The sequence below is a fragment of the Oryctolagus cuniculus genome, chromosome 6, assembly GCF_964237555.1.
Source record: "Oryctolagus cuniculus chromosome 6, mOryCun1.1, whole genome shotgun sequence".
Taxonomy (NCBI): domain Eukaryota; kingdom Metazoa; phylum Chordata; class Mammalia; order Lagomorpha; family Leporidae; genus Oryctolagus; species Oryctolagus cuniculus.
In genome coordinates, this window is record NC_091437.1 from 138,603,299 (window position 1) to 138,618,216 (window position 14,918).

The 14,918-nt window shown below is 35.1% G+C and overlaps 1 protein-coding gene across 5 annotated transcripts in view; it reads right to left on the bottom strand.

Annotated features, from left to right (window-relative positions):
* Nucleotides 1-14,918, bottom strand: part of CSMD3 (CUB and Sushi multiple domains 3) — a 1,302,111-nt gene that overhangs the window by 924,773 nt on the left and 362,420 nt on the right. For all 5 annotated transcript variants that reach the window (XM_051844773.2, XM_051844775.2, XM_051844772.2 and 2 more), the window contains exon 5: nucleotides 5,830-6,037. In XM_051844773.2, coding sequence (XP_051700733.2) covers nucleotides 5,830-6,037 — 208 coding nt within the window. The remainder of the gene's footprint in view (nucleotides 1-5,829; nucleotides 6,038-14,918) is intronic.

The following is a 14,918-nucleotide window of genomic DNA, read 5'->3' on the forward strand; positions in this document are numbered from 1 at the left end:
CTCCAGTGGGTATAATATTTGTCTGCTCTGTTCCAGGGACCACACAAAGGATCTGTGCAGTCCTCAGTGTAAGCTCAGACTCCCCTGCAATGTCTTTCACCATGTAGCCAAAGCTGCCCGAATTTGTGGAGTCTCCCACGGAGATTACTCACATCTCAACCACAGAGTGAGTTCTCCCATACACTCTGTTTTTTTTTTTTTTTTTTTTTTTTTTTTTTTTTTTTTTTTTTTTTTTTCCGCAGTCCCAGTTCATAAGCTCCACACATGAACTAGGTCTAGTCTCCTGTTATTTCTCCCCACCAGAGTGAGGTTTTTCTGCTTGGTTGAGGGCGGTTGCAGCTGAGCTGGTGCAGCTGTTATGTATGTCCAAAATGGCGCCTGCTCTATTGTCTTGCTTGCTTTTGTAAGGTGAGTGGAGAGAGAGAATTGTGTCCATACAAGTCCCTATTATTTTTTTTTTTTCTCTCCTCTAGTAGGCTGGTGTACATTTCCCTGCAGGTTCTCAAGCCTCATTCTCTCTAGTTTCTTCCTGCCACTTTTCCGCAAGTGTCTCAGGCTAATATGGTTTTCCCTCACCTCCCTTTCCAGCGCTGGTGTGTAGACTTGGCAGCTGGGGTCCCGAGCCATGGGTGCCCATGCCCTCCACATAAGTCCACCGTGTCCCACTAATTCTGGAAGAGTTTCCACTGCAGTTTTTTCCCTAACTCTTCCCTGAGACTACAGTACCTCCACTTTTATTAAGCTATCTTTTCCTGGACTACTAGTGCACTCCCTCCCTATTCCACCATCCTGGAGCCCCTCTGGGGGTTGTTTTCACTGCTTTCACTTTGCTTTGCTCAGCTGATCCTCTACACTGCTTCTATTAACATATTTTCAGCTCTCCGGTGGGTCATTCTCATCAGCATAAAAAATGTTTGCTTTAACTGTACCAATTTTTTTTATCCTACTTCCTTCTTTACCCATAATTCCACCTTTTTCATTCACTTTTTTTTATAAAATTCCCTGAATTATTCATTTATATTGTCTATAATTGATTCACTTCATTTTTCTCTTAAAATCTCTTCAAACTGTCACCTACAAAATTACTTTCATGAGAGTTACCAGTGGTCCCCATTTTTACCAAATCCAGTGATTAACTTCAGAGGTTTTTTTTATTAGCTTATCAACTATATTTGACACAATTAAACAGTTCCTTGATTTTTAAAATTTGGTTTCCAGGAAACATTATGCTCCCATTTTTTCCCTCTGTCTCATTTACTCTTGTTGCTGACATTTTAGTGAACTAGAGGACTCAACTCACAGTGCTTGTGTCTTTTTTTAATCTTTCAATCACTCCTACTTGCAGAAGTAAGAGTACTGACTTCAACACTTCCAAATTTAGATCTCCAGCCCACATCTTTGATTCTCAACTAAGATTTGTTTATCCTATCACCTCCTTTAAATCTTCATTTAGATGTTTGTTAGCCATCTCAAATTTAACATATCCAAAGTTAAATCTCAGATAATCCCTCCAAAATTGTACCATCAGGACCTTTCCTGATGCTAGTTACGTATTTGTATTTACTTGGTTCTTCAGAACTTCAATCTCATTAGTTAATAAATTCTGACAGCTTTGTCTTAAAAATCCAGTGACTTATCATCTCCAGTATTATTTCCTATCCCAAACATCATAAACTGTCAAATAAATAGGTAAATAATCTCTATTGTTCTACCTTTCCCTCCTATAATTCCTTCCTTAAATGGCAGTCATTGTGATTTTTTTTTAAAGTTAAATTATATTGCTATCTATGCTCAAAATCCTTCATTAGGAGCTTATGTAAATGTACATTGATATATTTAATAGCTAAGGGAAGTCATCAAATGTCCCTAGTTCTTTAGGGAAATATTTAAAATTATTTTAATTTTATTACAAATATTACTAGTGTAGTGCTTCTGTTTTAAGAATTCAAAAGTGGTCTTAAAATCAGGCTTTCCCATCTTCAAATATATTGTTATTGGTGGAGAAAAAGATATATTATGTATTAAAATATTAAGAATTTTTAACTAAAAGAGAAATGTTCTACTTTACTATCATGATGTACAGACATCATGAGATTTATTGTTTTTTGAGAAACATGCTTATCCGTTGAAGAATCTCAATATCAGAGAAATCTTCATAGATTATAAAAAATCAAACAACAATCAAAATCAAACCTCAGAGACTTCACATTTCACCTAAAATAAAAAGCAAAGGTGAGGCCGGCGCCGTGGCTCACTAGGCTAATCCTCTGCCTTGCGGCGCCGGCACACCAGGTTCTAGTCCCGGTCGGGGCGCCGGATTCTGTCCCGGCTGCCCCTCTTCCAGGCCAGCTCTCTGCCGTGGCCAGGGAGTGCAGTGGAGGATGGCCCAAGTACTTGGGCCCTGCACCCCATGGGAGACCAGGATAAGCACCTGGATCCTGCCATCAGATCAGCGCGGTGCGCAGGCCACAGTGCACCGGCCGCGGCAGCCATTGGAGCGTGAACCAACGGCAAAGGAAGACCTTTCTCTCTGTCTCTCTCTCTCACTGTCCACTCTGTCTGTCAAAAATAAATAAATAAATAAATAAACCAAAGTTGAGTTCCGTTAATTCTGAGCTTTTTTCCTCCTACTACTTTCAAGTATGGTCATTCATTTGTAGCCACAGTGGGCTCAAGAGTGTTTATTGTAACACATTAAGGCCCACTCTGTTTTATGATTTTGCCAGACATTGCTTCTACATGAAATATTCATCACTGAGCTATCTGCTTGGCTAACTCTCTTATTTCCTCAAAGACTTTGCTCAAATCTCATTTTCTCAATAAGGTAGGCTACACACTCATCACAACTTTCCTATTCTTTTCACCTCTCTTACGCTACTCAGTTAGCTCTTATTTTTCTTGGTGAAATATTTATATGTGTGAATTCTGCTGAGTACTATTTATTGTCTTTCTCCACTGGTAAGGCCTAAGTTCTACAGGAATACACCTCTTCATCGTTTTAGTTGTGGAAACATTTAGACAAGTATAGTCTACAATAAGTACTAATTGAATGATCCCTGAACAAATAGAATTCCACAAAGAACTCAAATTGGCTTTGGAAATAATTTTAAAGTACATCTATTCCAACCCTCCAACAATAGGTTTTTAAAAAGGGTAGTATTGAGTTTCTTTTGACATCATTGCCCTTGCATAGCACCTAAGCAGATAATGTCATAAAATATTAGAATTAAGAGAAGTCTTGAATAGGGAGCTGACATGACTTAACCATTATCCTTAGTCAATAGAGTTGAGCCTAGAACTAGAAACCAAGCATCTTTATGCTAGGTCACTTTTCATTTCACTACAGTTAAATCTCTTGACATTCATCAAGTCTCATAGAGTTTTATCTTTTAACTGAAGGAATCCAGTGCATTCATCTTGTATCATTCAGTGACATTGCTAAGTTTTTGTAATTAAAAATATCCTGTTCCACTAATCATAAACTCTCACGTACATAGGGTAAATCTCTATTCTTCTATCTTTCCCTCTGTTCCTTTCTTAAATAGCAGCCATTTTGAATTCTTTAAATGTAATTTTGATTATATCACTAGCAGTGCTCTAAATCCTTCATTAGGAATTTAGGTAAGTGTACATTGATATAGATTAGGAGAATCCTGGAATTTGACAGTAACATCACTTTAAAAAGGCAATAAAATGATAGATTTATAGTTTGCTATTTTCTTCCTGAGGAACAGGCAAATAAGTGACCCAGTGTCATTTTAAGGACAAAATGGAGAGAAATTTGTGAATTTGTTACTACTATTGGACCTACTATATTGTTCTAACAACTGTGATAAGAAAACATACCAATCATTACTAAGAATATTTAATCTGAAATGAGAGAGTGATTATGTGAAAGAGAATGGGATATTATGATCCACAAAGTATGTTGGATTTCATATCTGGAGTTCAGTAGTAGCAAGGGTACTAGCACTACAGAAGAGCGTCAAATTTCATTTGTTTTAGCTAGTAAGATCATTTTTTTACAAGTTTAAAAACTGCTGTTTAAATTGGATAAAGTTTATGCCAAAAGACATTATAATTACTAGAATTATTATTTTCCTTGATACAACTCAAATATGAATTACCTTAAAAGTAGCAATTTCTAAAACAGTTGTTTTTAAGCTTTCTAACACATCAAATGAAAATTCTTCTGGTTTTCATTGCAATGTAGAATGAAATTATCCTGCAAAGAGGTAAGGGTGTATAACCTTGAATACTGATGACCCAAGGGGTAGAGGGAGTGTGTGTAGCTAAGTGTGTTACTTTTATTCTATTTTAAAAAGTAGCATTAATGATATGGATATTTAATACATTTTCTGATGCCTACCCAGTGGTGATTGTTTTCAATATTTACTTAATGTCTTTTCAGAAGCTGTCCACAGTGTTGTCTGTTCTTCCTTCTTCCTTCCTTCATCTGTGTGATACTTTAATCCCTGATTTCTTTCCTGCTTCTTGGAGTGAATTTTCAGTTTCTTTTGCTGGATCATCCTTCCAAGCCTGGACCTCAACTATTGTTGATCCTTGAAGATTCAGCCCTAGTTCCCTTTCTCTTATTCTAATCTGCCTATCTATCTAATTTCATTGAAGCCTATTGATTCAATTACTTTCAGTTTCAACTCATTACCATTGTTAATCCACTACTGTAAATCCCTGTATCATATAGGTAAATGTAGTTTTCTATTAGTTTTAATGTAATGTCTCAAAAGGCTTAAAACTTCAATATTTATTGAGTTCTCATTCCAAATTTGACCTTCCTTCAGCTTGGTGAATATCATTATCGCCTTCACCATTTGTTCAATTAAAAAAATCAGGTTTTATTTTAATTCTGCTCTTGTTATCACTTTCCAACCTATTACAGTCCTTTTGATTATATCTCCTGAATATATCCACTTATTTAATTATTTATCAATAATACAACACTAATCCATGCTACAATGATCATTTCTTGGATTTTTGTAATTACCTCCTAAGTGGTTGTCCTATATCCAATTGAAAATGAAATTCATTTCTATACTTCAATAAGAAAAAACTGTTTGTAATTTCAGACCTCTTCATGTGGTGGTTTTGGTTAAATTCCCACTGTCCCTAGCCAATCTTTACAGGCCATATTATGTCTTTTGTAATCTAATGTTGGCCTGTTATCTCACTTTACTAACATCATCTTACCATTCCCCTTTCATGCAACTATTGAATTATAATTTAGTCAATGGCATTAGTGGATACAAATTTTCAAAATAACATAAAAATTTCATTTAAAAATATTAACCATAATAGCATGTTCTGAATAGTATATAGTTTTTATGAGACTATCTCTTGAATCTCTGAAAAAAAAAGGGAACTCTCTCCCCACTCTGGTAGTGTCTAATTTTACCATCAGATAACAGACAAATATCTGTCCACATAAACAAAGACAAATTACTTACAAGACTATTCAGTTGGCAAGAAACCATGTGGACTAGCATGCTGAAGAACACAACACAAGAGAAATTGCTTTTATTTCCTTGTACAAATTCTGATGAAGTCACAGATTATACCAACTGAGTGATAAAATGATACTAATGGATATGGCTGTATTTAAAATTTCAAGCTATTTTCCATTTCAGTTTTCCAGTCTTCCATAATGTCCCTCAGCTCTGACAACTCTCTCTCATAACTTTGCTATCACTGTAAGATTTTTTCAATATCTAATCCTTTAAAGTTCCGACATAACATTTGCTCTGTGTTTCCCAAATTGTTTCAGAAAAAAAAAATGACATCGATACTTGCTTAAAAGAAATATCTACTTACCAAATTGTTGGTGGTTCAGAACCTTCAATTTCTAAGTAATCATATTTGTCTTCCATTTGGAAATCAGTAAATATAAGTGAAATTGTGTCCCCAGGCTCTGCCACAATGGTCCATGTGCAATCTGCATTGTTATGGTACTCATTAGGAAAACTAGGGCTGGATATGATGCCACTGGATCCTCTCATTGTTCCTCCACAAGCATCTTCAGCTGTGAAAAACAATAAAATGTTCAATTGTATTAGGAGAAACACAATTAAAGCAATTCAACATTTTTATATAGAAATAAAAGTTCAAATGTTGTAATATCAAGTGCATAACACACTGATAGAGATGAAATAAAATGGGAAGTTTGTAAAGTTTGCAAGCCCATTAATAAATATAAACTTTATCTTGATAATTTTATAGCCACTAGATGAAATAACAATGGAAATAAGTAAAAATCTGCATTCCAAAGTTGGATCACAGGAAAATACAGCAGAAATTTTCTTTCAATGTTTAAAAGATGAAGTGAATTAAACAAAAGAGATATGTTTCTTAAAGTGTACAAGGAGATAATCCACGTGGATATGTACAAAACACAGACATGATATAAGAGAATATAATATAGTTTCAGTGATATATTTCAAAAGATTTTGAAGAATAAATTGAACTAAAAATACACATATTTCTTGGAAATTTTAATTACATAGAATTAATATTGTAACTACTATATCTTCAGGAATATATCCCTTATAACTGCATCAAGCAATATATCTTTTATTGAATATTTGTATGACATGTATACATAGAGTATTATAAATGACTTTCCAGCTCACCTTGCTTTTTGAATTATGATTCTGACTTTCAAAAGGGGTCATGGATTCTTCACTACTCTACACTTGACTGATGGTGCAAGCAAGTGAGTACATGAGCATCTGTGTTCAATATGAAAATCTAAGAAAAGCTCCTGTTTTATAAGGGAGTTGAAGCTTTAACAGTTGTCTTAATAACATTACTTAAAACAAACAAATAGGTTACAAGTTTATCTATGCACTATGTTGTCTCTTGACTTTTGTTGTTGCCTTGATCCATTCAGAATTCCTTCAGTTCAAGTCATTAGAGGAAAGATCTGTTTCCATAATGGCCAATTATTTTTTGCACTGATGGATAGCTCCAGAACCTTAATAAATAGAGATTGACAGCATTGTTCCATTTAACTACATGAGGCGCAAGGAGTAAAGAATGTTTTGTTATTGGAGACTAATTTAGTGCTATTTTGTAGGTATCAAATAGCTTTAGCTTTTTTTCTGTCCCACTCGTCATTTAATTCCATAATCTATAATTGAGAGTATACATGTATTGCTCTTAATTATAATGTTAACACAATAGTACAAATATGATAATGTGATTTAAATATTTGTTTCATGTTTTCTCTCCACCTCTCGTTTTTAGAGTTTGTTAGATATTCAGAATGAATTTATGGTCCTGTCTAAACCCTGTGGCATATTGCAACTAATTTTCCTGCCAGAACACACTGTGCCTCAAAACTTTAATCCTCTCGTAACCTGCCTTGCTGCATCCTTTCCCCAACCACAGATCTCTTCTACTATATGCCTTCTCAATACCAATACCAAAGTTGAATACTGCATTAGAAATAAAATGTTACACTGTCATATATCCATAGTGCAACTGGTCCATACCTGTGAAACTAGCTCTTTCAGCTATTTATTTTGTTCTCTAGATAAAATCTGAGGCAAATATATAACATTTTAGATCACACTCAGATTAAAGAAAAATTCCTCCAGTTTAGAGAGTTTACACATATTTTATTACCAAAAATAGGTAAAAATGAAGTAATGCTTATGTTCATTAGGACAATTTAGTCATTTCACAACATTTACATAAAGCCATGTGTTGCTTAGGGATGGAGAAATACTCTGTGTAATGTATCATCAAGTGATTTCAGCATTGTACAAGCAGTAGATATGAAAGCTAAGATAGTCATGATGTTGCTAGGTGATAATCTTGTGACACCAGTGTTGTATATGCAGTCTCTTGTTAATAAGAAGTCTTCATGAAGCACATGACTGTACCTCACATAATGCCTATATGCAAAACTTTTTCTCAATTTTAAAAATTGAATAATTGAATAATAAGTGAAAAAAACCTGAGTTAAGCAATTATACCTCCAGTCTTGGGAAATCACAAAGAAATTATCTTAATTTTAGTTAAATTTCTTTGCTTTCCCTAGCTTGGACTTGTGAAAGATGGGGCAGTGGTGAAGCAGAGAAGTAGGATCATCTTTTCTGGATCTCTTTAATAATTCTGCCTGTCCTTGTCTTCCTACTGAACTCTCTTTGATCTCCCTTGAGTTGTATGTGGAAAAGACAGAGGTATGTGAATCCTTGTCTTTCCTGGTACAGATTTGGAAATGGTTTCCTTAGGCTTTGGTAGATGGTTAAAGATGATTCCTTTGCTCATGGGCATTTTCATGGGATCCTTAGAAAGTTTCCACAAATGATCTTGTGAATGATGGTGTTTCTGTGACTGGTGTTTACATTATTTTCTCATCTTTAGAGTACAAAACAATACATGTCAATCTTCCTCCAAACTATGCCATTTTGCATTCCAAAGAAGTCTGTTAAGCGGATCTAAGACTCTACCAAGCCAGAACTCCCTCACAGAAATCCTGACTTGATCAAATGAAATCATGTAGATTCATCCTCTGTGAAAATGCGTTCTTCCAAAATGTAGCCCTTGGATTTATAGTAGACATCTAAATACATCAGTTATTTTAAAATAATAATACATTGTATCCTCAAGTTCCAGACAATATAATTAAACTTTACAGGGTCTCCTTAAGTTTCTGTAGTCGAAAATCACAATAGGGCAAAATCAATCCAAATTCCTGACACATTAAATGGGGTGAAGCTCCCAAAATGACTGACTTCAAGAAATTCTTAATTTACATGAAAGTAATTTCAAGCCAAACGTATAACTAACTGGCACATACAAACAAGCACAAAAACTGACTTCCTTCAGTGTTCAAACCAACATTCTTGCCAATATCAAGTCCTATATTCAGTAATTGTGTTTAATCTCTTGATAGTGCAAAGATACCATAGAATCAGTATCTCACAGAATTATTAAATATGTTAAAGTTCACTCATCTAGATATTAGATACACAAAATTTTGGTTTTGTGGCTGTCCCTAAATCCTAGAACTTTTGTTATTTTTGTTGTTATTTGGCTTGAATAAAATACAATGCTTATTGAAACAATATATTTTTTGTAAGCAAAAACTCTAATAGCAGAGTACACTGTCTAAAATAACTTTATTATTTTATTTTATAGCATTGTTAGAACAAGTAAAAGACAGCATTAGAGTAAGTCAAGGACTCTTGGGTCTTTGTTCTTTCTGCTGAATACCATATCTTGGTCTCTGGTCCAAATGAGTGGATACACATCCTGTCAATGACAGGATAGACACCTTTATTCTTTCAACATCACTCTTTTACAGCCTCCATATCTTCCATCTGACCATTCATAGAAAGATCAACATTCAATTATTCATGGAAAAATTTCTAAAGAATCTCAGGATATACATCGGACCACATTGGTTGTTTTGTTAACTTTTTGTGATATTCAAAGTTTATTTGGCCATTTGTTCAAAAAGTATCTGTTGTGATGTGCTCAGGGCCAGAGAGAGTCATATTAGTGTCTCTGTCTACAGTCATGGTCAAGCTATCATTTTCTCTGTTCTCATAGCATATTTTAATAGTAAATAAGCTCTAGACAATAGACTAAATAAATACATAAAAATTGCATGTCTTGCAGGTGAAATGAAAAGGAGCATTTGGTACTAATGCCATATGTTTAGGGACTTTGTAATTTTTAGGAAATTTGGGGCATTCAAGAGTAAGAATTTCCTGAGGAAGCAATGTTGGATTAGAAATCCAAAGTATGAATAATAGGTACTAAGTAGATGGGAAGCAGAGGCAAGGGTGTACCAGCAGTTTCACTGTCAGTTACACTGAAGGGAAATTGAATTGTATGCTAAAGCCGAGAGGGTGAGGAGCTATGTGGTACTAACTGCAATTGGAAGGGCTGAGAAGGGCTGGACCTTGCAAGGCCTTTACAATAATGCTGTACAGTTTATTCAGTGCAATGGAAAATTATTGAAAGGTTTTCAGTAAAGAGATGACATGATTGGATTTCAGTTCTGAAAAGATCATCTGTCTTCTGCCTAAAATGAGAGAGGAAGGAAGCCATAATTGCTGCAGATTAGAGGATGAATCTAGAGTCAAGCAAATTCTTGCATACTTTATTGCTTCCTGAAGATAAATCATATCATATTTTCCAGTATATTTTCATATTTATACCTCAGAATCTTCAAAAGATTAGTTTGATCTTTGTAGTCATATAAGAAGAAATAGCATTGTAGCAAAACAAATTAGAATACTCTTCTTAAGTCAATGTTTAACAATAATATTTTATCATGCTTGCTCTGATTTGTGGTTGCTAATATATACTTTACAAAGAAAACATAATGTATGTGAGCAAAATTGACATTTTGTGATTTGATTATTGTTTAAAACACTTGTCTGTATGCCTGTGCAACAGTGGTCTTCCTACATTTTACTTGTAGAGCTCTTTGTTTAGAGGAGCATTGAGCCTATGACTATAAAGTAAATTGAAAGTATGCTATTGCAAAAAATTAAGAGGAAAGAAAAGAAGGAGTAGGGAGGGAGGAGGGAAGAAAGTGTTGCATTCTTGGAATCATTATCTATAAAATTCACTATGTTCTCTATATATAAATTAATTAATAAAAATGTGAAAAAATAATCTTGCCTAAATAGTAAAGCAATACTTTTAAATACTTTTATGTCCCTTGAAGTTATGATGGCTTCACAATATACTTACTTAATATATAGTAAATACAGTGGCCTCTAAAAAAGATCCATAATATTTCTACACTTGTTCTAAGAAAAGTATGTAGGTTGTAAGATTTAAAATGGATTAATTTTTTATAGTTATATATCCATGCATGTAATCCTTAAGGACTTCGGGCTTACTCTAGTAACGTGGCAAACTACCATTAATTCCCTCTTAAGTTATTAATTTACTCAAATCTATTGTTAAAAACTATAGTTGTTAAATTAAAAAAGTTATTAATGCAAATCTATCATCAAATAATGTTTATTTTTCAATATATCAAATTATGTAAATTTGATACACAATGGTGTTTTGACTCTTACCTATAAAGCAAAGAGAACCAAACACTAGTTTTATTAGAGTAGAAAGATAAAACAGTTCAGTATTTCTCCACAAATATATTTTTCCTAGAACTAAATTTTATCTACTTTTAATCTCTTTGATACTTACTTACATACTAAAAATCCATGACCTTGTTTTTACTTGGGCTGTGAGACCACCCATTTCATTTAATATATTGTAAAATATAAATTGTAATGCTTCAAACCATAGCTGTTTAAAAAACTGAATAGGACTTCAAAAACCACCTAAAACAGTTCTCTATACACATCTTTGTGGATAACGAACTCATACTGTGCTATGAACCCTGCTACTAGTTTCTTCTAAAATAGCTTAGAGTTGGGGAGATATATTAAATAGGCTTATTTAATAGGTATATTAAATAGGCTTATTTATTGTCAGGGAGAAATGAACTGTACATTGTAGGAGATAAGTACACTTGGTTAATTCCAAATGCTAAGCATTCAATCCAATCTCAGATTTTACCATGAAACATTTTTCTGCCACTTTCTCTTGTTAAATTTCAGTCTTCCATCAGCACTCAAGTGAAACCAACGTCTATGTGGGTGTTTTTGTTTCTTCCCAAGTCAGGCATTACTATGGTGTCTCATAATTAGATGAACACTTAGATATTACACTGTTATTAGTTAGCCATTACATTACATATATGGAGCACTTAATTTGGTTGTAAAGTTACTTTACATTTACAGCAGACACATCAGTGTATTTAGGAGAAATCCTTTTTCTCACAGAGAAGGAAATTGAGCAACTGGTTAACTAAATATCATCTCTAGATTGCTAGTTTGTCAAGGCACAACAAATAATACTTTCCAACTGAGCCCATGAGAGTATTTCAGGCATGGAAAGCCAAGACACTCTGGCGGGGGGGGGGGACCCTAAATGAAAGATCTCCGTGAGTGAGATCCCAGTGGAAAGAACAGGTCATCAAAGAAGGAGGTACTTTTCTCTGAAGGGAGGAGAGAACTTCCACTTTGACCATGGCCTTGTCTAAATATGATCAGAGTCGGTGAACTCAGGGGGCTTCCATAGCCTTAGCAGCTCATGACAAGAGCCTAGGGTGATTACTGAGGCCATAAACAAGAGTGTCAATTTGTTAAGTCAACAACAGGAGTCACTGTGCACTTACTCCTCATGTAGGATCTCTGTCCTTAGTGTGCTGTACATTGAGATTTAATGCTATAACGAGTACTCAAACAGTGTTTTTCACTTTATGTTTCTGTGTGGGAGCAAACTGTTGAAATCTTTACTTAATGTATGCTAAACTGATCTTCTGTATATAAAGAGAATTGAAAATGAATCTTGATGTGAATGGAAGGGGAGAGGGAGTGGGAAAGGGGAGAGTTGTGGGTGGGAGGGACATTATCGGGGGGAAGCCATTGTAATCCATAAGCTGTATTTTGGAAATTTATATTCATTAAATAAAAGTTAAAAAAAAAAAGAAATGTGAATTTTCAGATTATGAAAGAAAATTAAGGGTTCTTGTCATTTTCGTTTCTCAGTCCAGCTCCTTTAGCTCCTTTCATACTAAAACAGATGACATTACAGAGAAAAAGATTAGAACAGTTCAAAGAAAGAAAAACTTTCATCATTCTTCAAGATGAGCGCATCTCATAAGTAAAGAAAACTAAATATAATAGAATTACAGTATTCAAGATTTATTCTTGAATACACAAATATGCCTTTAGGCAAATGTTCTACATTAATTTCCATTTCCCTTCCTGAGAGATATATTGAGAAAATGAGAGAGTTTGTTAATATACCAAAGAATGTAATTAATAAATATTTTTTACATTCAATTTAAAATACACCTCAGTGTATCAAGTAAAAAAATTGAAAATTCATTCAATAAAATTTAAATTATTCAAACACTTGAAGAAAAAAATATCTAAATTAAATAAAAATAAATCATGACAAAGCAATAAGGTACAAATTTACATTAAGGTCTTCAAAAAACTATTAAAATAGGGGCCAGAACTAGTGATTCACAGTGGACCTGCGTGGAGAGCATGGGAGCCCACAGTTCGGGACACCAGCGGCAGACTCAACACACCAGCGCTGGAACGCGAGGTGAGCCTCAATAGCCCGAGACACCGGGAGGCAAGCGGAAAGAGGAGACTAGAGGGAACGACCCCAGGTGGGGGGGATTCACCAGGCTAACTAGAAGAGAGAGAGAGGAAAAAAAAAAGTGACCGATACGGACATGGGTTTCTCTCTCTCGGCTCACCTCTCAAAGGCAAGCAAGACAAAGAGAAGGCGCCATCTTGGACATACGTCATAAGCAGGGCAACCTTAGGTCTGCACCAGCCCAAGTCTAGCAGATAAACCTGACTCTGGGTGGGTGAATTAACAGGAGATTAGGACTTAGTGAATTTGTGGTGTTACTGAACTGAGGCTGTGAAAAAAGAGACGGTGGGGGAGAGAACTCATGGAATTCACGTGAGTACTCTCCAGAGACGCTACAATTCCATAACTTTGGCAACCCAGTGGGAGACTGAAGGAGAATTTGAGCCCACTCTGAGGGCAGAACAGATTCCCTGTGTGGTCCTTGGGAAAGAGCTTCCAATCTCTGGCTCCTGTGGGTATATCATTTGCCTGCTAACCACCTCCAACTTCGTTCAGCTGTGCGGAATTACTTCCCTTTTGAATCAAAAAAAGAAAGAAAGAAAGAGAGAGAGATCTACCACGCCTAACCTGGGAATGTCACCTTTGGCACACCAAACAGAGCTCTCAGGCCACACCCATCTCAAGCTCTAAGGCTCCATCAAAAACAGATAGTCCACTTAATCTAGAGTCATATTATAACAAGAAAAAGCACCACAGTGAAGAAACCAAATATCTCCAATATGCCAAATAACAAACGCAAAAACCGAGGTAATAAAAACAAGGAAGTCACTATGACGCCCCCAAATGAAAAAGACACCCCAATTCAAGATTATGAAGATGATGAGATAGAAGAAATGCAAGAAGCAGATCTCAAAAAATTTATAAGAACATTAAGACGTTCTCAAAAACAAATTCTTGAACTACAGAAATCCTTAATGGGCAAGATAGAAAATCTCTCACGTGAAAATGAAATATTAAGGAGGAATCAAAATGAAATGAAACAACTAGTACAACTGTGATAGTGGCGAGAAATCATAATGAAGTGAAGAATTCAATAGATCAAATGACAAACACATTAGAGAGCCTTACAAACAGAATGGGTGAAGCACAAGAGAGAATGTCAGACTTAGAAGACAGAGAACAGGAAAGGATACAGTCAGACCAAAGAAAAGAAGAGAAGTTAGAAAACTAAAACATATTGTCAGGAATCTAAAGGATACTATTAAAAAACCCAACATTCGGGTTCTAGGAGTTCCTGAAGGCATGGAGAGGGAAAAAGGATTAGAAGCCCTTTTTAGTGAGATATTAGCAGAAAATTTCCCAGGTCTGCAGAAGGACAGAGACATCCTAGTACAGGAAGCTCATAGAACCCCTAATAAACATGACCAAAAGAGATCCTCACCACGACACATTGTAATTAAACTCTCCACAGTGAAACATAAAGAAAAGATCCTAAAATGTGCAAGAGAGAAACGTCAGATTACTCTCAGAGGATCTCCAATCAGACTCACAGCTGACTTCTCATCAGAAACCCTACAAGCTAGGAGGGAATGGCGAGATATAGCCCAGGTACTAAGAGAGAAAAACTGCCAGCCCAGAGTATTATATCCTGCAAAGCTCTCATTCATGAATGAAGGTGAAATAAAGACTTTTCATAGCAAACAGAAATTGAAAGAATTTGTTGCCACTCGTCCAGCCCTGCAAAAGATGCT